Source organism: Eptatretus burgeri, chromosome 9, assembly GCF_056783735.1.
Source record: "Eptatretus burgeri isolate ZD-2024b chromosome 9, Ebu_testis_v1, whole genome shotgun sequence".
In the NCBI taxonomy this organism is placed as follows: Eukaryota; Metazoa; Chordata; class Myxini; order Myxiniformes; family Myxinidae; genus Eptatretus; species Eptatretus burgeri.
In genome coordinates this window covers 39,151,767-39,178,364 of record NC_140969.1, presented here as the reverse complement: position 1 = coordinate 39,178,364, position 26,598 = coordinate 39,151,767, and the positions used below count along the sequence as shown (strand labels likewise).

The following is a 26,598-nucleotide window of genomic DNA, read 5'->3' as shown; positions in this document are numbered from 1 at the left end:
TGCCGTTTGAGTTAAATCGTGCCGTGATGCAACCCCGCCCGGTAACAGTGCAGATGTGACGCCATGGTTAATCTGAAGAAGAGGAAGATTTTGCCTTTTAATCGTATATTTACCGACTTTATAATTTAGAAATCAGAAAAAAAAAGGACATCATATCGATTGTGTAGGTTGTTAAGGGATAGATTAGTGACGAGGTGGTCTGAGAGTTTGGGTTCCACTTTAAAGATTCCACGGTGTCTTTGGCAAAAGAGTTGGCGAGTTATCGCCGGCACCTTGAACAAATTTGAAATTCCTGCCATCGTCCATCGAACGTCACGCTTATCCAGCGGGATCGTGAAAGACTCGGACAACATGAGATTTTGGGAATAATTGGAGTCATTGTAGAAGTACTAGTCGTAGATCAAAAAGTACCAAGTCCATGTTCTGTTATAAAATAAATAAATAAATAAATTTAGACCAGCATTAGCATTCCTTTTACATATCCCTGTGTCGTAAGAGGCGACCAGGGTTGCGTCAGGAAGGGCATCTGGTGTAAAATCTGTGCCAAATCATTATGCGGATCATGATGGATGATCCGCTGTGGCGACCCCTAACGGGAGCAGCTGAAAGAAGAAGAAGAAGATTAATATTTCTTTTACAATGTAAAAAAAACATTTTCTAACCTTTATATGAAACAACCCCCAAATTTTAAACTTCCATCTTGATGGGACAATTGATAAACAGCTGGCTAAAATGGGGAGGGCACCGAGTTTAGATGGAGGAGGATAGATTTCCGAAGAGAGCAGATGTGTTGAAGGAGTGAAGCAGAAGAAAAGAAAATAGTGTGGAACAAAGACAATAGGATATCTGTGGAAGGGAGAGGGATGGGACGGGATACACAGAATAAAGATGGTACTCCACAGGGACTTTCAGGAAGGAAAACAGGGAATTTGAAGGTGGTGGGTTTGGGATGGATTAATGGGGTAGAAAAGATCAAGATTTTGGATGGGGGAAGATATGAGATGGTGGTGAACAGCTGTTTTGAACACCTGGAGGGAGGAGTGGGATTGAAGAGTTTGTGGGAGTTTGTTCCAGAGGTGGGAAAAAAGAGGAATGAAGGTGAGCAGTGATTCTTGATTGTTATTTTTACCAGAAAGGGTTTTTTTGGCAGACCTTGAGCGCCCTGAGAAAATATAGGGGGGACATATCACAGACAGAGCGGGTGGGGGGGGGGGAGCCAGAGAGGAGACTGCAGAAGACAGAAAGACCAACGACCTGCCTCTGGTGACAGAGTTTCATGTATTTATTGTGTATCAAGACACTCATGTCTCTTAAACCTGCAGAGGGTTGCTCCAAGCTCAACCTCATGCGGAAATCCAGTGGTTTACCATGTACAAAATACCCATCGTTAAATGTATCGGAGATGTACAGTGTTGGTTGACACATCATATTTTACCCTCAAATGTTTTAATACACCGAATCTAATACAACATTATTTTTTAGACAGAATATAAAGTTTAAATAATTTTACAAACACAATTGAATATCATCTTGAGTTGCTTTTTTTTCTCATTATCTCAAGTTGCGCTTCAGATCTTCATTGGTTAGCTCTTCTCCATGTGATGGCAGAAGTTGTCTACTTCCTTCCTCAAACACCATTCGTGCACACCTGAGTAACTTTAGCCCAAGGCCCACCAATGTTATCGATGCACAGCTCGGTGTATATACAGTGTCTTCAGAAAGTATTCACACCCCTTGACTTTTTCACATTTTGTTGTGTTACAGCCTGAATTTAAAATGGATTAAAAAAAAAAAATTGTCACTGATCTTCACAAATTACCCCATAATGACAAAGTGAAAACATGTTTTTAGAAATTTAAACAAATAAATTAAAAATGAAAAGCTGAAATGTCTTGTGTCAATGACTTGGTGGAGGTGCCGTTGGCAGCGATTAAAGCTTCGAGTCTTCTTGGGTACGTCTGCACCAATGTCCCATATGCGCATCTTTGCACATCTGTATTTGGAGATTTTCTCCCATTTTTCCTTGCAGATTTGCTCAAGCTCCATCAACGTAGATGGGGAGTGTCGATGAACAGCAATCTTCAAGTCTTTCCACAGATTCTCAATGGGATTAAAGTCTGGGCTTTGGATGGGTCACTCAAGGACTTTCATGTTCTTGTTCTGAAACCATTCCATCGTTGCTTTGGCTGTATGCTTGGGGTTATTGTCCTGTTGGAACATAAATCTTCACCGCAGTTTAAGGCCATTTTCACTCTGAAGCAAGTTCTCCTTAAGGATTTGTCTGTATTTGGCTCCATTCAATGTTCTCTCTATTCTTGCAAGTCTTCCAGTCCCTGCCGCTGAAAAGCATCCCCATAGCATGATGCTGCCACCACCATGCTGCACGGTAGGGATGATGTTCGAAGGGTGATGAGCTGTACTCAGTTTCTGCCAGATGTAGCGCTTTGCATTCAGGCCAGAGTTCAAGTTTCATCTCAGCAGACCACAGAATCTTTTGCCTCATGCTTTTCATCTTAGCAGACCACAGAATCTTTTTCCTCATGCTGGGAGAGACTTTCCCTTGCCTTTGTGCGAATACCAGGCGTGCTTTCACGTGCCTTTTTCTCAGGAGTGGCTTCGGTCTGGCTACTCTCCCATAAAGCCTAGATTTTTGAAGGGCTGTAGAGACTTGTCCTTCTGGCAGGTTCTCCCATCTCAGCCAAGGAACTCTGTGGTTCTGTCAGAGTGGTCATTGGGTTCTTGGTCACCTCCCTGACAAAGGTCCTTGCCCAGCTTGGTCAGACGACCAGTTCTAGTAAGTGTCTCGGTAGTTCCATATTCTTTCAATTTCCTAATGATGGAGCTCACTGTGCTGTTGGAAATGGTCAACACACGAGGAAATGTTTTCTACCCTTCCACAGATCTATACCTCCTCACAATTCTACCAACAGTTCCTTGGACTTTATGGTAGAGTTTGTTCCGACGTGCACCGTCAACTGTGGGACCTCATATAGAAAGGTGTGTTTCTTTCTAAATCATGTCCAGTCAATTGAATTGGCCACAGGTGGACTCCAATCAAGTCGTCGAGACATCAAGAATGAAAGGAAATTGGATGCAGCTGAGCTCAATTTGGAGCGTCATAGCAAAGGTGTTGAATACTTATTGAGGCAAGACATTTCAGCTTTTCATTGTTAATAAGTCTGTGAAAATTTCTAAAACATGCTTTCACTTTGTCATAAGGGGGTATTTTTGTGTAGCTCAGACAAAAATAAAAAAAATTAAAAAAAAATTATCCATTTAAAATTCAGGCTGCAACGATAAAATGTGAAAAAAGTCAAAGGGTGTGAACACCGACAGCACTATAAGGCCTACACTGCACGTGCTCTGGGTGGGCTTACACACCTGGCATGGCTTATACACCTGTATTCAGGGTATGGTTTATACCGTAGCTTTGTTAAAATGAGGAAAACCATTAAGTTGGTACTAAATTAGAGGTAAAATGACTTTGTAATGGAACGTTGAACGACTTAAAATGAGATTGCTCCAATAGATCAGTGACTTAATGAAACAATGTTAATCAGGATAACGTTAAGTGAGGACTTCATGTGTATAACATTTGAACACTTGAGGTCTATGCCAGTTAATTTGGTTGAACAGAAGCTACTGGATCAGATGGTATACGTGCATTGGTCATTGTATCCATGTGTAATGATTGTCATTTCAAAAAGTGAATTGTGCCATCATTATTTGTTCATTCTTCATTGTACAACCTGCTTCAACCAAAAGGAAATTGAGACACCAAACCGATAGGATGAATTCATATGGTGTTGACAGAGCATGAACATGAAGGGCAAAATGACTTCCTCTTATGTCCAAGTTCCTTGTATCTTCACGATTGAACTGTGTAATCTGGGTTTTATCTGACAGGGTCTGATTCAACCAAGACTGCTATTCTTATGCAATGTCAACAGGGGGAACTGCATCACAGAGCATGGTGCCATTCGGATGGAAACAAAGTTGGCGGTCCTGCTTTTGCTTCAGTTGTGGATGTTAAAAATTGCATAGTATCTCGCAAAAAGAGTAGGCCATTGTGTGCTGCGACCCATGCCAAATCCAGTGCCAGTAGATGTTATTGAGATGTAGATAAGTTAGATGAAGTTAATAAGAATTGGATTGTATAATATATATATATATATATATATATATATATCTTCTTCTTCTTCTTCTTTCGGCTGCTCCCGTTAGGGGTCGCCACAGCGGATCATCCGTGTGATCCGCATAGTGATTTGGCACAGCTTTTACGCCGGATGCCCTTCCTGACGCAACCCTGGTCGCCTCTTACGACACAGGGATATGGTACACCTATTTTAACCGGGGTATACACCGGCCCAGTATACTGGTACTCATTTCGCCGACCTCGGAAGGATGACAGGCTGAGTCAACCCCCTGGTGTATTAATTCAGTGGCCCAACGGGGCTTGAACTCAGGACCTCTTGGATCCCAAGCCGCTGCCCTAACCACTGCGCCAACACCAGGCTCATATATATATATATATATATATATATATATATATATATATATATATATATATATATACATAGATACGCAAATTAATAAAAAAAAAATGAAATTATGTTACATATATGTAACGGTTACATATATGTATATATATATATATATGTATATATGTATATATATATACATAGATACGCAAATTAATAAAAAAATAATTATGATGTGGATAAAGCATAAGAATGATGGGCCAAATGACAACCTCCAATGTCTAAGATTCCTTGGAAATAATCCAAGGGGATAATAAGATGATGATTTGGGTATAGAGAAGGTAACAAGGGGGAGTTACCACATGGAGAAGTGGTGAGTACAAATGGCAGTGATTGAAAGCACTTCCTGGTTTTTAAGTATAGGTGGCGGACAGTCGTAGATATTTGGTTTCTAACAAAGGGCTTAGCTGGGACACAATTCATTGATGCCAATAGAGAGCTCAGGGAGATAATTTTTGAAGGTGGGGAATGGACCTCACCAGTGGCGTAATGAGGGGGGGAGGGTGCAGAGGTGGGCATTTGTCCCCAGACGCCGGGTTCCAGAGCAGGAAAATTCACAACCATTTTAACAAATTCTCCCAGAATTGATGTATTCTCATAAAATTATGGATCATCAAGATGTTTGTATTAAGCATGATTACGTGACATCAAATATTGGAGAATCAGAAGAAATATCAGGCCTCAGGAAATCCCGCCTCCCCCCCCCTTTTTGTATACCTTGGCGAGGCTCGTATGAGAGCTAACACAATGCACAGAAAGGGGGGCATGAGACAAGAGGGGCGGGAGTGAGAATGACAAAACAATGGGGAACAGAGACATTAGGAGATCTGTGAAAGGGAGAGGGATGGGGCGGGGAACACGGGGTATACGGGGTATACAAGATGGACATTACAGGGACTTTGAGGAAGGAAAGCAGGGAATTTGAAGGAGGTGGGTTTGGGGTGGATTAACGGGGGTAGAAAAGATCGAGGTTTTGGATGGGGAAGACAAGAGATGGTGGTGAACAGCTGTTTTGAAGGCCTGGAGGGAAGAATTGAATTGAACAGAGTGATATTTTTTCCAAAGGTGGGGAAAAAGAGGGTTGAAAGAGTGAAGGTGAGCAGCAATTGGTGATTTTGGTAGTTTTACCAGAAGGGGGTTGTTGGCGTACCTTGAGCACCCTGCGGAAATATGGCTGGGACAAAATCACAGACAGAGGAGGGGGGGTGATACCGGAGAGGAGACGGTAGAAGACAGAAAGACCACCGAACTACCCACGGTGAGAGAGTGAGAGGCCCAAAGACTCAGCCTCATCGTGGTAGATGCCAATGATCCGAAATGCCTTGATTTCCACAGCGTGAAGCTGAGAAAGGTGGGAGGCAGGAGCACCAGCCCAGAGGGGAGAGCAGTACTCCATCAGGCTGTAGACGAAAGCTTTGTAAGTGGTCAGGAGCTCAAGTGGGCAGAGGAAGGATTTTGTACGACGGAGGATGCCCAGTCGGCGACTGGATTTGGAGTCCAGGTTGGAAATGTGGCTTTCCCAGGAAAGATCATGGCAGATAGTGAGACACAGAAGCTTGAAAGAAAGGACTTCTTCCAGAGGATTGTTGAGAAAGTGGATGGGGGGGGTGGGTTCCAAACGATCCTTTCAGAGAAACATAGTGGGTGTGTGAGATTTGTCCAGATTGAAAGACATGTTCAACGTTTTGGACCAGTTTGTGATTTTACCCAGATCTGCAGAGAGTGAGGAAGCTGCCGCTTGCCGGTCTGCGGGATGCCCGATGGTACGGCAGAGGGTGGATTCATCAGCAAAGAGAAAAGGAGGATTTTCCAGAGAGTTGGAGAAATCATTGATGAAAACCAGAAAAATTCATCGTTTTTCAGTGTTAGATTTATTAAAATAAAATATAAGCGAGGTGCCAGTGCTACGCACGGGACGCGCGTGATCACGAACCCTCTCCGGTCACGGTGTCCTGGTAAAAATGAACCACATGATTGCGAACCTTCGAGTCACAATTTCTTGCAGGCAGATTCGCTACGTCGACACATCACATGGGCATCTGGCATCATACAAAATAGGGGTCGTTGCGCCACGTCACGATGACGAGATAGGTTTGAGAGCCAACAGCCAAGGAAAAGGAGAGGAAAGAGGAAGAAAGACAGTTTGGAGAGTGTCGTGCTGTGAAGGAGGAGGAGTTGCTGAGTGGCTAATGGTTACTTTCACAAAGAATGAATGTTGTTTCAAGCATTTTTTTTTTTTTTTACCATTTGCTCTGAATTATACATGCATAGTGCTGAATTTGTTTGCACAATTTCTCAATTTATGAACACCACGCGTTCCTGAAAAGTAGTTCATAAATCCAGAGTGATTTTCCAACAGATATAACGATTTCCCCCATGAGAGCTTTGTGTTTTTTGGATATGCACTGTACTGGAAGGTGCCACAGATTGAGCACGTACCATGCATGAATGATGAACGATCTGTTTTGTTCTTACATATCCGAATCACTGTTGTACTTCAGAAGACAATCACGTGCAATATCCGTAATGTGGGAAAACAGCGTCAAGCCTTTTAAAAAAAAATTACCTCTTTTTCTCACGATACCACTTTCCTATCTTTCTTTCCACTTTTCACATCACTTCCTTAAGCACTTAGGGTAGTGGGGAGGCAAAATTATGTTTTGCCCCCAACCACCGGACAGCCTCAGTACGCCACTGGATCCCACTATGCAGGCTCGCATGAACACTTCAACAACAACAACAACAAAAAAAAAAAATCCATTACATTTAGAGGTTCATAATTCCAATATGTACCAATTAACAAACTCGAACCAAATGCAGAAAAATAAAGCATGAAAACTCACCGTCCCATGATGATGTCTTTACAACCTGTGGTCGTCACAAATATGTTTCCCTCTTTACAGGCTTCTTCCATTGTTGTAACTTCATAGCCTGCAAGAAGGATCAAATAAGCTAGAAAGCGAAGCAAGGAGAGAGCTAAAACATCAAACCATATCTTATAAATAAATCCAAAACGGCTCATAGCGTGTACTCGATTGGCTGGTTCGGTGAAAATCTTGGAACAGGAGTTTTAATCGAGGCCAAGGTGGTAAAGTAGTGGCAGTCGAGAATAATTTGAGCAAGAAATAAGCAGCATATCCTTCTGCGAACAACATAATTGCATTCATGGCCAAAATCAAATAACATTTTAATACAGGTTACAAGGCTCATTGAAGGGGAGAACAAGGAAAACGAAGCATCAAACAAAATGGAGAATAAAGGGAAAATGGCTCGGCCAGCCATTCCCTATCAACGGTTTTGAATGGAGTGCTTGCTTGAGTGCTTAAGCCACCTGAGTGCTCTACAAGAAACTTGGTAACTGAACACACCCCAAACGAGAAGGGCACTCGGTAGAGCGCATACCTTCGCCACACAATGCATGACCCCCAAGAACATTTCGGGCCAAATACATTTTTGAAATATCATGCCATATATCGTTTTTGGCCCGATCTCTCAATGGTGAAAAATGGCTTTAAAACAATTCTCATATCCAGATTTGGAATTGGGTCTTCATCAAAATTGAATCAATTCTTCCTCGCCACACACCCAATCTGTCCACAACTTTGAGATATCGTGCTAAATATCATTTTTAGCTCCATCTCTCAATGGTGAAGAATAACTTAAAAATTCTAGTAGTCGGATCTGGATCCGAATCTTCACCAAAATCGAATCAGTTCGTCCTTGTCACACACCCAACCTGTCCACAAAATTTCATCTGGATCCGTCAAAAACAAATTTTTGAGATATTCTGCACACAAACAGACAAACAAAGACAAAGGGGTGAAAACATAACCTCCTTCACCTTCGGTGGCGGAAGTAATGAATTACATGGCGATGAGGTTACACATTCATACAATCACTTAGTTTGTCCATAATCGATGAATTTATCCCTTGGTTGGTAGCTTTTGACGTGACAAGAGACAAGTTAGAGGTTGGTAGGAATCGAAAGCGGGTTTAATATTAATTATTTATTTGTGCCAAGCGTAGTTAAAAGTACTCCTGTGAAAAATAATTTGTGGGAGGAGTGAGGGGAAGGGTGGGAATCTGGAGGGAAGGGGTGGGGGTGGGGAGCGAGGAGGGAGCAAGCGTTTGAAACGCCAGGTAACCCTGCTAATTTAAATTAAAAAAAAGTTTTTTTTCTTGGGGGTGGGGGGGGGGTGGTCATTGAGTAAGAAACTCACATTGACCACACACACACCACACACCTCCTGAACAAGACCCCCTCCCCCAGATGCACACATTCAGCCGGCCATACTCAAACTACCTAAAAGCCCTGCCAATATCCATATACTGCACCCTTCAATCACCAATACTTCCAGGTACAGTGTATATACCTATCCAATTTCAATTAAAACTTATGCACCGTTTCTGCTTCCACGACCTTCCCAGGGAGACTATTTCATGCATTACCTTCACTCTGAATGAAAGACCCCTAACCTAACAACTGTCTTAACACTCAGGCTCTGGCCACTGGTCCTATCACTCACTGTCTGTTGTGCTTAAAAATTATTCTGCACTTATTATGTGTATACCCTTCATGATCATAAACATCTCGATCATATCACCTTGTAACCGCCTCCTTTCATGTGAAAAGAGCCCCGTCTCCATCAGCCGCTGCTCTTAGCCAACCTCGGCCCAGAATAAATCTCGTAGTGCTGCGCTAAACACTCTATGGCAGCTATGTCTTTCTCGAGTTGTGACGAAAACTGCACACAATATTGAAGATGGGCCTCACTAAGTGTTCAAGTATATACTTCACTTTTAATAAAGTAATGATTTTAAAGATCGTTAAAAAAACAGACTCACAGTTGAGAAGATGGAGGCTTTCTTGATCACTCCACAACGGAATGTCAATCGGCCTCTTACTTCGAGCCATATTGGTGGCCTCTTCTTCAGCCCGAAACTGGCCCTCTCATATATATATATATATATATATATATATATATATATATATATATATATATATATATATATATATATATATATATATATATATATATATATATGTTACAGCCACGGGTACCGAGACACCAGTTTGTTACTCAGGGGGTTTAATCCCCAGTTGTCCTCGGAAGAGCCGGACCAGGGGCCACCACTCACAATTAACATTGTGGTATGGAGGGTTGCTTTGTAACCACGAACGTCACCCAGTTAATCACGAGTTCGTGTCCACCGTCTATTTATTCCGTTTAACTAGAGGTCACGTGATTACCTGAACGGGAAGCGCGCCCTCGGCAAAGCACCAATCTCATCTTGATAGATCTTAATTAGGGCGGCCGAGAGTTTTTTTTTTTCCTGCTGGTGTATGCAAATTATTATTATTAGTCAAATCTGTGGTAATTACCTCCCAGTCTATCGAGGTTCAGACAATGCTGGATTAATGGAAGGAAAGGACAAGCATGGACAGGTTGGAATGGCAACAAATAATTTATTAAGAAAATAAATAAATAAAAAGAACTTTTTATTTCCGTGTGGTAAATAAGTGAATTCGAAGCAATCAAAATATTCGCAAGCAAATAAATAATCAGGAAAAATCAATTGAAAAGATAGGAAAGAGACAGAGAGCAGATGCTTAGCGGGGATTGACTTGGTTAACAACTAAACACAAACAAACAAAGGGTACCCAGATCATTTGGGGGGGGGGGGGGGGTGGGAGAAGAATCATCTCGCTCACCAAAGAGAAGTCGTCCGTCAAAAGAAAACGTCCTGGAATGTGTGTGTGCGTGTCTTGTCTGTCGCCAGCACCCAGCCTTGCTGTGCACCAACTCGCCAACAGCCTTGAACACCAGTCAACATCTGGGGGCACCGAGATCGCCTGTCGCGGGTTTAGACCCTGGTGCTGCGACACGGGCAGCTCCTCACACTTCACGAAACTGGTGACGTCCAGTGACCCACATGATCCGTTTGTAACTGACCCGTCCCTCATTCGTTGGTGACTGACCCGTCCCTCACTCGTCGGGGCTGGTCACTCCCACACCGGAATGGACAAACTGACTGAAACCGTCTTGTTGTTGGCGCAGCTCACACCCACACCAAGAACGGACCTCCCCCCTCTTTTTATATATGCGGCCCGTCTCGGCGGGCAGAGAGTTCCCCCAAATTCACCCCGTCCCACATGCACACATTTACTGTGACAACCTGCGGCTTATGAGGCCATGTCTGTGGTGCGGGTGTCAAACACCGATCGAAAAAAAAGGGCAGGTCTCGGTGTCCGTGAAAGAAATGTGTGTCAATGTTGCTGGAAAAAGGTGGGTGTCGGCGTCCATGAAAGAAATCGCATACATAAACGTGTCTTTACCCTTCTCAACGCATCACATTTATAATCCCACCAGACATGGGGATGGATCTATCCTGAACATGCATTGAAGGAAATAACTGTCTGAGGACCTGGATGTGTGGATGCATTCATTAGATCGGAGTCTGAAATCCATAACAGTGTGTGTGTGTGTGCGTGTGGTGTGCGTGTGTGAAATGAATACTGGGTTTTACTGCCATTTTACAGAGTGCCGATGAAATCACCCCATATGACTCGTTACATTCATTCTTCGTGCCTATTGAACTTCCTTTTGAACATCCCTCAAAACAAAGTTTCCTGTTTGGAATGATTTTCAATTTTGTTTGACTGCCAGGCAGGCAGAGTAAAAATAGAATCTCAATCTTCTCTGCACATGTGCGATTGTAGTGGGGGCAACTCAGCTAAATATTGCATAACAATTGTGCATTTTGTGAGGAAAGCACCAAATTTGGCACACTAGTAGCCTAACATATTATGAACAGATTTGGATTTTGGGCCATCTCAAAATTTTTGATGGCAGTGGAAAATGGCTGCCACAGCCATCAGCGGCTGAATTTGAGATGGCCCAATATCCAAATCTGTTCATAATATGATAGGCTACTAGTGTGCCAAATTTGGTGCTTTCCTCACAAAATGCACAATTGTTATGCTAAGTTGCCCCACTATTGGAACAAATTCAGAGCCAAAATAATGTAAAATGGCAAACTTGCCCTTCTATTCATGTTCAAAATGCAACATTCAATTTAAATAACTGGAACATAAACTGACAAGACAGATGGACAGACGGTCGTGAACCAATTGCTTAACCTTGCTTTTCGCTTCATATGTGCAAGGTAATATCACATTGACGGCACAACTCCTTGTGCGAATTGGGGTCGAGCAAGTCCCCATCACCATCAAAGTCACTGTCAACGTCATTTGCAGCCTCCTCTGTGCCGTCCACGTTGTTGGAGATGCAGCATTTCAGAAATGCTCACTTGATGATGTGCGAAGGTATCTCCTCCCACACCTTGATGATGCAGCCGCAGATCATCGGAAGGTCGACCTTTTTCATCCTCCCGATGAACGCTGGCAGTCACACCCAGTCAACGTAATGCTCAGCCAACATAGCGACGGGAGTAATGCTGAAAGTTCAGCCAAGATGCATGCGGCCAATGCTCCTCGGAATCCGGGTTGAAAATCCCGGTGGGAAACGCGTCACACAATGTTGATTTTCAACTGATGAAAATACCAAGTCAAGGAAATAGGAAAGTTCGTCTGTCGTGGTTCCACCAAGATGCAGCTAATGTTCCTTGAAATCTGGGTCGAAAACAAAGGCCTGCAAAGTAAGAAAGTCCGTCTGGTCCATGGGAGTAATCTGAGGGAAGCAAGTCAGGAACCGCTGATAGAAACGAGGGGAAGAGAACCAAAGGAAGCCAAAATAACTGAGCAGCGCTCATACTTCAAGCTTCACCGTCCCACCTGGATCCTCGCTCTTGTGAGATTCTTCTTCCTGTTGGTGGTGGATCAAGGAACAAGCTTGGTGGATCAATTCTGCCTGCATTGGATGTTCATGTAGAAAATTATGCAGGTACAAAGATAGTCACAATAAGTCCATCGTGTATATATATATATATATATATATATATATATATATATATAATATATATATATATATATATATATATATATAAAAAAAAAACATATATATAAACATATATATCGGCAGTATCTTCCCCTTGAACACGACATACGAGGGAAGCTTGCCACGCAAGCTAATTTGAGGTGGGTACTCCGTTAATGGACTCTAGCTATTGTGAATAATTCTTATTTTGATGCGAGACCAGGTGTTGTTCTTCTTTTGTGTTTCATGGTGTTTTCAGAGCCGTGAGGCTCTATATACGCCACTCACCGAAACTCCGCGCGTCTCAGGACTTTTCCGAGCGGGACTTAACCGCACCCCCAACTTTTACCTTTTTTTGCCAATAACAAAGTGTGGTTTTATACACCGGAAAATAAGGTACTTAAACCATGTCGTCAATTTTTCACATCTTCACACTTGTATTTAAAAAAAAAAACAACAATATTTCAAACCGATAGCTAAAGTGATGATGACCACACACTAATGAAGCAATCAAGCAGTGGTCTGGGTAACATCTGTACCTTCCATGGCTGCCTGCAGTGCATTGATCGGGTCAATCTCTGTAATGATAACTCTCGCACCAAATGATTGCAGTGCTTGTACGCAACCCTTGCCGACATCCCCATAGCCAGCCACGATTGCTACTTTACCAGCCACCATCACAGCAGTGGCACGCTTTATGCCATCCAGTAGAGACTCGCGGCAACCGTACAAGTTATCAAACTTGCTCTGAGAAAAAAAAATAAAGAAGAAACGCTGCGGTTAGCAAAGACAACTGAAGTGTTTGGTTAAAATCAGTTCTAAAGGACTGATTAGGTAATTTAACTTGGTAATTACATGAGGTAATTGAAGAGTTTTAAACTAGGATGAAGAATGGATAAAAGTAAAAACCACAACCTTGATGCTTGGCTTCTGAAATTTTCTGGCTTACCTTTGTGACGGAGTCATTAACATTGATAGCTGGAATTTTGAGCTTTCCTTCCTTCATCAATTTATACAGGTTGTGAACACCCGTGGTGGTTTCCTCGGTGACGCCACGTATGCCTGCAAATACACAATTCTGGGTTTTGCATTACGTTTTCCAAACGAATACGGAGCATCAAATAGAGAAGCTTCTTAATTGCTCACCAGACAAAAGCTCTGGGTACTTGACGTGAACCAAGTTGGTGAGGTCCCCACCATCATCCAAAATCATGTTGAGCTGCTGCCCATCCTCAAAGATCAACGTCTGCTCAATGCACCAAACGTATTCTTCGTCAGTTTCTCCTTTCCATGCATACACTGTGCCGACATGAATCTAGTTAACATTTTAAAAAGCAAATAGAAGTCCTTGCTCAACAAATCCTGAACCTTGGCACCAATTGTACAAATTAGGTTCACATCACCTCCACCTACATATGTCATTAAAACTACAAATAAATAAATAAATAAATAAATAAAACCTTCTGCAGGATTTAAGGATAATGCAGGAGTTTATACTCGAGTTGACAAAGTGAAGTCAAAAATCAATGGTCAAGGTATTTCATGGTTATGTTGAATGAGTATTGAAACCTTTCTTTTATTCATCCATCATATATGCAAGGATGATTTTGTAACCAATGGTGCATACATATCATCCATGCATCTGACATACAAGGAAATGGCATTTTGAAATAACATTGGACATGAATAACATTTGTAAATCTATATAAATATTTTCAGCTGTTTGTAGGATTGTACATTATTCTTTCATGGCCAAACCGAAGCATCGAGAAGCCCAAATTTTGTGTGCAGCAATATCAGAATCTGGGAAAAGTTTCAATCTACCCCGACACCCCCCCCCCACACCCAAGGAAATTCCATGCAAGTATGTTTGCATAGTTCTGAAAATTATACAGAGAAAAAAAAAATCGATAATTAGTCAAGGGCTTGGGTTTGAGGCTCGCCATGAGGGGAAGCACTCGGGTCCCTCCCGAGTGGCTGGTACTGAGGCCGCCAGGCACAGATAACTCCGCCGGTGGGTTGCTCGGCAACCCCAAATGCCAATTGGTACTGCCAAACCTGCAGGGTTACACTCTCGTGATGCTTGCGTGTGGATGGCGTGCAACCAAGAGGGGGGGGGGTCTCATTCCCTCGATGTGCACCTGTGTTAACTTACCATATCAGGTGCAGCCGAGCGGAGCTGCCAAATACGCACCAGCTAAGAGCCAATTAGTGGGGTAGAACTTCCCAGATAACTACACGTGGACCATGCTGGACCAGTTGGGGAAAAGACAGAACGAGCTGGGGACATTTATAATGTAAGCAATTTATTATTAAGGTGAGGAAAGGTCATGTGGCACAATGATAAAAGGTTTTCTTACAAGTAATATGTACAGCATTGAAAAGTAAGGATTTGTGGGGTGCGGAAAAATAAATGCAAGTATTTACAAGAGGACACAATGCAGAGCAAATCAGATACAAATAACTTAGACATTCTTAACTTGGACAAACATTACAGGCACCACATCACACACCCACACCCAAGGAAATCAGAGAGCAAGGAAAGATGAGAGAGTTTGAGGCGTGGGCGTCCTCATTTGCCTGCTATGGTTGACGGACCAATGCAACCCAGTCACTTGGGGGGGGGGGAGGGAAGAAAACTGGGGGTGTCTGATGTAAGTGAGGAGGTGCAGAATGAGGTTTGAGGAGGGGTCATGAGGTGCAGTGGGAGAGGTAACGATGTGGGTCAGGGGGTTTGCTGATAGAACAAAGAATGTGTGAGAAGATAGGCTTAACGTGAGCATAGAGAAATCTGTTAGTGTAATCGTTTATGGGCTAAGGCGGCGCTCGGTCTGGTTTTCCTGCTCGTCCAGTACTTCACTCCGTGGACTCCGTTCCGCTCCATGTCCACAAGAACAGAAGGTGTACCAGATTCGAGAGAAGCAGACGGGCGAGGGAGAGAGGGAGAAAGGGAGAAGCTTAGTCCATTTATAATGCTCCTACGAGGGCGAAGCCCTGGAGGCGGAGCAGGCGGGCCGTTGGCGTATCTTCGTGCCGCCAATGTCCTTTGGTCCCTGACATCCCCAAAGGAAAGTGGTGAGTGTCCAAGGTGCCGACAACGGTTGCATGTGCAACGGTGTGCAGACAGAATGTTTAGCTTGTCAGTGCCTACAAGATCTACGTTGGTGTTTGCGCGAGAAGCAGCCAACCGGTACAACCATGCATTCGGTACGGGTCCTGGATGTCAACCCAGATAATGACCCATCGCTGGAGCTACAGAACCAGGTCACGGCAGACCTTGTGGCTGAATTCAGGGGTGTTCGATGCCAGTTTATGTGTGTCTGGCCACGAGTTACGAACATAAGTTATACCCTGTACACACATCGATGTCAGGTCAGGTTAGATCTGTGACCTGCTACAGGTACCATGTAAACCTGTACGAACCTGTTCCATGGTCGGGTTGTCGGCGACGAAACCGTCTCCCCCACCAGGTTTTCTGGTGATGAGGGTGTTTGGATATGGACACCCAGCAGGATTAAAAACAAAACCTGTCAAAGGGTGGAGGAGCTCCTTGTGAGCCAACGGCCATCCATATCTAGTGCCCAACTGTGTCTGCGGACGTCCTCCTGCAGTTGGGTTACTTTTTTATTAGGAGGTTGGTGGCAGGATTTGCACTCTGGCCACCGCAAAATGCAAAAACGCAAAAAAATCTAAAAAACCCACTCCGTGGGAGTACCTCCTGTGCAGCTTCCCTTCGCAGGGCAGCTCACCGGATGACGGGATTCAGGCAAAGCCTTCGGGACCCCCAATCTTTGATAATAGGAGGGAAACCACAGGGTAACATCCCTGGGTCAGATTGCGGGAGAGTGTGTCGGAGTGGTGCTGAGGTGTCGTCCACCAGACTGCGGTCTTCTTGGGTTAACCTGAGGCGGTCCCTTCGGGTGGGTGCCTGGAATGTCCTATCCCTAAGAGAGGATGATCACCTGTCTCTGTTATCATCTGAGCTCAAGCATTTGGACATCAGGATTGCAGCTCTCTCTGAGGTTCGAACACTGGATTGCGGCGAGATAATGGTGGGTGGTTACACCTACTATTGGTCTGGTCGCTCTGATGGTTACCATATCCAAGGAGTTGCTGTAGCTGTGTCCAATAAGCTGACACCAATAATAATTGAGGTAACACCGGTCAACGAGCGTATTATGAGATTAAGGATTCGTCACTCCTTAGGTGTCATTTCCCTGGTCTCTGTTTATGCTCCGACTGAGGCGAGTGATCTCACCGTGAAGGACACATTCTACGCCACACTCGAGTCTGTGGTTGATCAGTGCCCCAGACGAGATACACTTCTAGTCTTGGGGGATTTCAATGCATCGACTGGAACTGATAGGGATGGTTATGAGACATTTGTTGGTCCCCATGGGTCAGGAACTATGAACCAGAATAGCACTAAGTTCCTTGACTTTGCAAGAAGTCATGGACTTAGGGTGGCTGGTTCATGGTTTCAGCGCCCACAAGCTCATCGCTGGACTTGGTATTCCAACGCTGGCGGTGTGGCAAAGGAGATTGACCATGTCCTCATTGACGGTCGTTGGAGGATGATCCAGAACTGCAGGGTCTACCGGAGTGCTCAGTTCCTCAATACTGACCACAGGCTTGTTGTAGCAACTCTAAAGCTGCACCTTAAATCCTGGAGAATGGTACCATCCCAGCCTAGGCTGGATGTTGCCAAGCTCAGGGATGAAAGAGTAGCTGAGGAGTTTGCGAACTGGCTGAGTGGACACTTGGGGGGTCTGGGTGATTTGGGGGGTCCTGAAGAGTTGTGGAGTCCCTTCAGGACCACCGTCCTTGATGTTTCCGGTGGATGTCTTGGAACTCACCGCAGGGCAAAGAAGAATTTTTTCTCTCAAGGGACACTGGATACCATTGACCAGAGTCGCAGGGCCAGGCTGAATGGCAGAACTGAGCTGTTCAGGGAGCTGAGGCGTAAAACTGTACGTGCACTGAGGGTGGACAAGGAGGCCTATGTGCGAGGAATCTGTGAGGGGGTAGAGCATCACCTGTGGACAGGCGATTCTCATCCCGCTTACAGGGGAATTCACGCATTGCGTTCATCCAAGCCCATCCCTCGGAGCACTGCAGTTCGAGCAGAGAGTGGTAGGCTCTTGACAGAGGAGTCTGAAGTGAAGGCCCGCTGGGCCGGTTACTTTGAGCGGTTGTACCAGGCTGATCCCCCAGCTGTCGAGTTGGACGTCAAGGGTGTTACAATCCCTGTTGCTGACCCTCGAATCAACTATGGTCCACCTTCGTTTGTGGAAACACGGGCTGCGGTGAACCAGTTGAAACGGGGCAAAGCTCCAGGGATCTGTGGCATCCATGCTGAACTTCTCAAGGCTGGTGGAAATGCTGCACTCGTGTCATTGCATGCAGTTTTGTGCTCTGCCTGGAACACAGGCATCATCCCAACTGACTGGAAGAGGGGCCTTGTTGTCCCTCTCTGGAAAGGGAAGGGTGATCGCCAAGACTGCAACAACTACCGAGGGGTGACGCTGCTCTCAGTGCCGGGCAAGGTCTTTGCTCGGATAATTCTTGATAGGGTTCGCCACCATCTGCTTGAGCACCAGCGTCCAGAGCAGTCAGGCTTTACACCAAGGAGGTCAACGATTGACCCTATCCTTGCTCTTCGTGTCCTCACCGAACGCAGATGAGAGTTTCGGCTGGGGCTGCTTGCAGCCTATGTTGATCTCCGTAAAGCGTTCGATTCAGTGAATCGGGATGTCCTCTGGAGGATTCTTGGTCTTCGTGGGGTGCCACCAAAACTGATTGATCTGATGTCTGAACTCTACTCTGGTTCTGAGAGTGCTGTGAAGTGTGGTGGTACCATCTCTGACTTATTTCTAGGTGTTACTGGAGTTCGTCAGGGGTGTGTACTGGCCCCCACACTTTTCAGCACTTGTATGGACTGGATTTTAGGGAGGATGTCGGAGAGATCAAGCTGCGGTGCGTTGTTTGGGAATGTCAAGATCTTGGACCTTGATTTTGCAGATGATGCAGTCATCTTTGGAGACTTTTGATATCCTTTTGGGGGCCCTCGAGGTGCTGAATGAGGAGTCGGAGCCACTGGGATCATGGGTTTCTTGGGTCAAAACCAAGATCCAGGCTTTCGGTGACATCTTGGATGCTGCTGTCCTGTCTGTGTCTGTTTGTGGTGAGGATGTTGAGGTCGTGGAGAGATTCACTTACCTTGCCAGTGATATTCATGTCTCTGCTGGCTGTGAGTCAGAGGTCAATAGACGTCTGGGTCGGGCCTGGGGAGTCATGGATTCACTGGATCATGGGGTGTGGCGCTGCCGGTATCTGTGCGGGAGGACGAAAGTCCGAGTCTTCAGGTCCTTGGTACTTCCAGTCTTGCTCTATGGATGCGAGACTTGGACTCTGACCAAGGATCTGAGACTTAATTCCTTTGGTACCAGGTCTCTTCGGAGAATCCTTGGCTATCGCTGGTCAGATTTTGTGTCCAACGAGCGTTTGCTGAGAGAGACTCGGATGAGATTTGTTACCTGCATTGTCCTTGAGCATCAGTTGCGGCTGTATGGACATGTGGCTCGTTTTCCTGACGATGATCTTGCTGACCAGATTCTCTCAGCGAGGGAGTCTCATGAGTGGAGGCCAGTGGGCTGACCACGTGCGTCGTGGTTGCAGCAGGTTGACCATCATCTCAAGGAGATGGGGATGGGCCTGGCATCTGCCTGGGGGATGGCCAGACGGAGGTCCCTGGAGTACTGGCGGAAAATGGACGCAGCGACGCGCTGTTCTGGCACATGCTCCCATACCTGACCTGACCTGACCTGTACACACACTCACACAAGCAAGCAAGCACACGCACGATTGCAAAACCCCATCTTCCGCTGCGTGGGCGGACGGGCCAATACTTAAACCACAGGGCTGTAGCCAAGGTTAAAAAAAATTCCAACAGCACATGTGACATGCAACATATCCATTCAAAACATGGGCATTCCTTTTGTGTTCCAAAAATTCCAGACTGGAACTACCACATGGCAATATCTCAGCTTAAAAAATAAACAAATAAATAAATAAAAAACACACCAGGCACGCCAGTCTTGGCAATGGCAGCAGCTGCATGGTCCTGGGTGGAGAATATGTTGCAGCTTGACCACTGCACCTGCAACAAAGGAAGCGAGAACAAATCAGCAATGTTTGGGGATAACAATGCCAGACCAAATAGAAGGTATTCAAGAATGAAAAACCATCCTTGGGACATGTGTGAAGGTAAATTTTCCCTTGAAAGTCAGGTTGAAAGAGTGCTTATGCAACATAATAGTGCAGAGGAAACCAGAACAGCACTCGATAGAGCGCATACTTCCGGCAGACGGAACAGTTTACACTTTGTATCCTCAACAAATATCCAATCAGCTTGTTCTCATCACCTATCCAACTCATCCACCAAGTTTCGTCCGAATCTGTCCATATAACTTTTGAGATATCATGCCATTGTTGTAGTTCTGCAAAGCCAGCACTCCACCGAGGCAATGGCACCCAACCTCTAGCGACCCTGAGACAGTTCTCATTTGTATTCGTTTAGTTAGCGCTTTCCATACGTCTCGTGGGTAAATGGGACAAGATGCGTTGCAGAGGGCTTTGAGATAGGTCTTCAATCCCCGATTCTTTCATTCATTTTATTCCCTCCATTTCATACATAAACCCCACTATGCAAGTACACATGCCAGATCAGGTGACTCGAGAAGCCGCACGAGGCACAGCAACCCAGCTAATTTGCATACGTGCACCAAGTTCCTGTTCAAATAGAAGCCATAAACCAACCAATGCCTCACCTCAGACCCTCACCATGCCACAACGCCCAGAACACTCATCCCGTTCACCACAAACACCTTCGAAAACTCCCCACAACAACCTACACCCAACCACTTCACCACAAACGCCACAACCATGAACAAGCACTTCAGTCACCTCACGACAATCACCTCAACCACTCCCAACGTTTCAAAGCCTTCACCACAAACGTCACAGCACTTCCTCTACATCACAACTTGCACCACAAACTGCCCCAACCACAGCTCCCTGGCCAATCACCAGTCTCTGAGGGTGCTGGAGGAAGGGAAGGACATTGCAAGCCGGGGTGTTTCAGCATGTAACTTGAAGGGCAAACGTACGCTGGGGTTCGTTTAACGACATCCGGGTAGCTTCGGCGTTCCGCTAAATAACCACGCTCAAACGGAGTAGAGCGCATGTTGAGGGCCGGAGAGGGCTCACGAAAACCCTCGGCCAACGCAAATTGTGGAGCTCTGTCGCGTGACCACGACAATCAGATTAAGAAGCAAATCAGGCCATTCGACACTGGAGTCTGGCCGGGATGTGGCCACGGCTATGCTCCAATGGGGGAGCTCGGGAATGCCTACCAGGTCTCCTGATCTGATTTTTGGCCCCTCCCACACCCAGGCTCTATAAAAGAGCAGATCAGGCTCAGTCGGTCTCTTTTGTCCATCCTCCAAGCCGAATCTCCGAACCGAGCCGAGCGTAACAGAGCTAAGGGGGCATCGCAACCAAGTGGGGCGGAAGGAGCAGTTACCAAGATGTGCCGGGGTCATCGGCGCTCGGCTTCGTTGCGCAGCCAATGCTCATAACACTAACAGACTTTCTCACGTCCCCATTCAGCTTTCTCTCACGCATCTTTTCTCAATCTGTGCCTCGTTCACCGAAAGAGCATTACCAATTTGCACCTCACACACCTTCCTCTTGCATCACACTGCAATACATTTTTGCACCTCCCACTCATGCATTGTGGACACCCCAGTTTTCTTCCCTCCTCCACCTTCCTAAGCGATTGGGTTGCGTAGGTCCAACGAGGTCGCCAACACCTCACCTGCTCCTCCTCTGTCTCGGCTAAATCTAATTTATTCGGGTGCGTTTGTGTGATGGCACCTGTAACCTGTGTAATACAAGATAGTTTGGAGAAGGTTATTGGGTCAACTCTGCACTGTCTTTTATAAAAATAACTGCATTTATTTTGCTGTACCCACAGATTCCTTGCTTTCCCCTGCTATACATTTTATGAATAAACCTGTTTTCATGTGCTACATAATTTTCCTTGCCTTGCTGTAATAAATGTACCCAGCTTGTTTCGTCTTTTCCTTCATTGGTCCAGCAAGGTCCACACGTTAGTTTAACCAAGAAATTCTACCCCAACAATCTGTTATTAGCTGGTGCGTACTTGGAGGCTCCGCTCAGCTGCAACTGACACGGTTTAACGCAAGTACGCAGTGGGAACTGACCCTATTATTGGCCAGCCATCCACAGTAAGGAATCGCATGAAGTAGTGTAACCCTGCTCGGACAGGCTGTGCCAATTGGGGTTCGTGGTTGCCTTGCAACCTGCTGGTGTGCAGAGTTTTCTGTGCCCGGCAGCCTCGGGACCGGTTGTTCGAGAGTGACCCGAGCACTTCCCCTCGTGGCAAGCCTCGGACCCTGAGCCTACAACACTATATAACGTTTTTAGCCCCATCACTCAATGGTGCTGAATCACTTTTTTAAAAATTTGAGTATCTGGATCGGGATCTTCACCAAAATCTAATCAATTCGTCCTAGTCACACACCCAACCTCTCGACCAAATTTTGACCGAATCCGCCCATAACTTTTTGAAATATCCTGCTCAAACAGACAGATACATAGATAGATAAATAGATAAATGAAAAAAAAAAAAATCACTCGTAGAGTAACAATTTGGTAAAACAGCACAAAGTAGAATGGCACTCGGTAAAGTGCATACCTCTGCCAGGTGGAACAGTTTCAGTTTTGTATCCCACTGATGGGCTGGATCCGAAACAAAATTCAATCCGCTAGTTCTTGTCATCTATTCAACTCATCCACCGTGTTTTGTCATAACTCGTCCACAACTTTTTGAGATATAGGGACATATTTAGTTTTTGGCGAAACCGTTTTTTTGGCGGAATTTAATTTTACAAAACTTCAATGCAGAACTGTCGCAGGGTTGGTGCCATTAATCTCTGAAAATTTCAGAACGATCGGTTGAGCAGTTTGGGCTGGAGGCGAGTGGACAGACAAACACAAACACACGATCAACATACTTCTCAAAAATTTCTTTTTTTGCTAAGTAACAAAGACAGGGGTGAAAATAACCATCTACCTACAGTGGTGGAAGTAAATATGGCGGGGCAGATGGTGTACAAGATATTGTTGTGGGCCGGGGGTCGGTGGCGAAAACGACCGTTAGATGGGGGAAGTTTACGCCGTCTCCCACCAGACTCCCCGGAATTTATAGGCCGTCGCTCCGGATAACTCTGAAGCCGGCGGGTCGATTAATCGACCGTGAAACGCCAATATCTCGACCGCGTGGCGTAGTGTTAATTGTCCAGATCCAATATACCAAAGTAACCACGCAGCCTTGGCTACCGGGGATTCACGCCCTCGGCACGTCTGGCCGAACAGGATCACTTTACAAACTACGGTAGAGTAACAATTTCCACCTACCAACTCCGGCTCGGATGCAGTCAAGCGGGTCTGCCCAGGACGTTCCGGTTATGATTAACGGATTATCGGGGATGAAACCCCATCTGAACTCAGACCCGGACCATACTGGACCAAATAAAGAAAGGACGGAAACGAGCTGGGAACATTTCGAATAATTTTATTTACAGTAAATGAAAGACAAGAGAAGCGAGACTTAAAGCGAATATTCGATGCAAGTATTTACAATGGACAAAAACACTTATGCAGTTCTACTTACAAGACGGGCCCAACGCACTCAGACACACACACAAATGAAAAGAAAAACCCAAGGTTCTTTATTCGACCCTCCAGCCGATGAGCGAGACGAGCTGGGGATCAGAGTTCGGCTTGTACCTGGTCGTCGGAGGGAGGGCGTGCTCCGCGATGCGGCACCTGACAAAGGTCGTTGGTCCGATCCACAGTCGCACGTGGGGGACTCAAGGCCCGTGGCGGAGTTCGGGCGGCGAATAATCAGGGTTCACGGAGGGGGGTCAGGGTCGCTCTGTCCTTCCTTGTTGAGAGCCAGCAGAGACACGTTCGCCACCTCGATGGCCCTCTGCTCAACCCTCGTGACAACAAAAACCCCTTCGTAACAGCAACGTAGACCTCCTGTGACCACCCCTTCATAACAGCAAAAACCCTTCGTCCACAGAACTCCTCTTGCACTGAACTCTTTGCGCCAACGCCAACGACACTGACAACGACACACGACCTTCCGTCCACACCACTCCCGTTTTTCCAACCCTCTTCTGGCACTGCCCGGGGGCTATATTGTTGTGGGCCGGGGTCGGTGGCGAGGAAAGGTCGCCAGGTGGAGAAGTCGAGCCGTCTTCCACCGAACACCCAGAATTTAGGTCGTGACTCGGACAACTCCGAAGGTCACAGGTCACTTAAGGACCATGATCGCCAATTCTCAAACGGCGTGGGGTAGGGTCAATAGCCAAATTGCAATACACCTAAGTACCCACGTCGTCAAATTACCGGTGAAGTCACACCCTCAACGGACTCTATCAAACCGGGTCGCTCTAGTTACCTCGGCCTGGTGTAACTGAGCGGAATTACCAAAGTCCGTCGGACCCAATGACAATTTACAGCCTCAGTATTTCTCAAGCCCGCACCGTGCTGGGTCAATGGAAGAAAACACGGGCAACGAACTGGAACATTTAACAATTGGGGGTTTATTTATAATGGGGCAATAATCGGGAAGGGAGACACAGAGCAGAGTTACAACTGAATAAAATGCACTATATGATGAAAATAAAACACTTAAACAATTCAACCTAACAGACTGGTGCGCGCGTGTGGACGCACGCACGCACGCACAATGAACCCCGTTGGGTCTTTATTCGGTCCCTCAGCCCAGGAGGGAAAGGCAAGCTGGGGACCAGGGTCTTGTCGGTACCTGGCCGCCTCGTGCGGTTAGGCCCGTGACTGCACGTGTGGGACCCGTGGTCCGAAGGAGCTTGGATGTCGAGCAGCCGAGACTCCAGACTCGGCGACACCAAGACCAAGACCGCTTGAACCACGATCGCAGACGAAAAGCAATCGCCACGATCACTCCTGTACTCTCACGCTCTTCCGAGAGCAAAATGGCCCCGATCACTCACACTCTCCTCCTGACAACCACTCCACTCTTCCCTTTTGACAGGGCAAACACTTCATCTGGCTGGGGCGGAGTCGGCCCTGAGGAGATGAGCCTCATGATTGGACGAGGCGTCTCGGGGTGTGTGTCGGGGTGTCTCAGAAGCCCGCCCCCCGAAGAGGCTCTGTAGTAGTTTTCGGCAGTCTGGCCTCCCATTGGCCAGAGCACCTCGGCCCTGCTCGCCCTTCGCCCATTGGCTGGAGGAAACGCTCTGTGCCCTTCCTCAGAGCAGAGCCTCGATCTGATGCGATGGAGGCTCCACCCACGCCTTCAGCCAAAAACACGTGGGCAATAGAGTCAGTGGTGTGAAGAAGTGGAGGGAATATTTAATGTAAAAAAAAAAACTAACTTTTAAGAAACTTCGCAGCGCACACATGTAATTCCCGTTAGACAGAAGGACGGGACCCGAACTATAAACACATACTTATCGAAATAACTAAGCTTGGGGACTGCTGTCTGTTTGTGTGTAAATGGCTTCCAAATCCGTAACATCTCCTCCCACGCGGGGCGGGGCCTTGGCGAGAATCATCTCGCTGTCCGTCCCTCATTGGCCTATGGCCGCACCCTTCCAAGGCGGAGCCGTGGCCCCTGCTCGGAAGCCCCGAATATTCCTCGTGGCCAAGTGGCGTCGCTTGCGCAGGGAGTAACAGGATCTGCCCTGAGAAAATCGTCGTACCAGAGGAGTTCGTCTGTGGGGATGGAGCGTGATGGGATGGCTGATGTAATAACCTAACTAAAGACGTCACAACGCACGTTTTCGAGTCTCCCACGAGACAAAAAGGAAAGGGACCTATCTCACACGTACTTACCGGAATAACTGACTTTTGAGACCTGAATGTTGAGTGCTCATAGTTTCCAGATCCGTAACAATATGTTTGGAGAGGTGGAAGTTGTAGTTGCAATCAGGTTGAAAGATATGCCTCAAAGTGTATCCTGCATGCTATCTGTCTGTGGCCATTAAAAATATGTCAGACAATCACCGGCAGGAGGTATACTTATTAGCCTCACTTGTTCCTGAAAGGCCAGGAGAGTCTATTGCAATCAGACTGTCAATGTGTGTGTGTCAGTTATAAAGGAGACAAACTTCAACATAGAACTCCCAGATGGGGTACTTTAATATATTACCCGAGCATGTGAAATGGGTCGCCAAGAGAAATACCCCGATGAAGCCCTGCATCAACTCTGCCACCGAAGGTGGGCAGAGGTCATGTTTTCACCCTTACTGGTTTGTGAGCGAGCGATCTCAAAAAGTTATGGATTGATTTGTATGAAATTTGGTGGACAAGTAGGGTGTGTGACAACAATTAATCTGTTCGATTTTGGTGAAGATCCAGATCCAAATGAAAAAAAAAAAACAAGCAGTCATAGACTGGTACTTACGAAATCGTCAACTTGACCTCTGACCTTGTCTAATAAAAGCTGTCTTGAGAGAAGGTAGCGACGCAAACCAGAAGTTTCTACGATGATTCTGTATCAAACCATCAAAAATAGAATGTTTTGGATGTTTGACCTCACTGTGACCTTGACCTTTGACCGATTCTGACCAAAATCTAATCAGCGCTAGCCACCACCCTCCTGAATCACGTAGTGTAATTTGACATTGGTAGCTTCTTCCGTTCTCGAGTTATCATTTTTTGGATGTTTGACCTCACTGCGACCTTGACCTTTGACCGATTTTGACCAAAATCTAATCAGCGCGAGCCATCACGCTCCTGAATCACATGGTGTAATTTGACATTGGTAGCTTCTTCTGTTCTCGAGTTATCGTGCCCACAAACAAACACACAAACAGAGGACAGAAGTCATCAATATACTTATGAAATCTATAGATTTTGTAAGTCAAAATACCCATAAACAAAAGTCGGCGGGTACAACCTCGCTTCCACTCATGGAGGGTCACGTGACCAAAGGCAATGGCACGACATGTGATCTTGCATCGTCACGATTGCTTGCAGGA

The 26,598-nt window shown here is 45.9% G+C and overlaps 1 protein-coding gene across 4 annotated transcripts in view; it reads right to left on the bottom strand.

Moving 5' to 3' along the window:
* The window catches only part of AHCY (adenosylhomocysteinase), a 59,233-nt gene that overhangs the window by 4,064 nt on the left and 28,571 nt on the right, over positions 1 to 26,598 (bottom strand). For all 4 annotated transcript variants that reach the window (XM_085894840.1, XM_085894841.1, XM_085894839.1 and 1 more), the window contains 5 exons: positions 19,562 to 19,637; positions 13,625 to 13,777; positions 13,428 to 13,540; positions 13,018 to 13,225; positions 7,385 to 7,472 (listed from right to left, as the gene is read on the bottom strand). In XM_085894840.1, the coding sequence (XP_085750966.1) occupies positions 7,385 to 7,472; positions 13,018 to 13,225; positions 13,428 to 13,540; positions 13,625 to 13,777; positions 19,562 to 19,637 (638 nt within the window). The remainder of the gene's footprint in view (positions 1 to 7,384; positions 7,473 to 13,017; positions 13,226 to 13,427; positions 13,541 to 13,624; positions 13,778 to 19,561; positions 19,638 to 26,598) is intronic.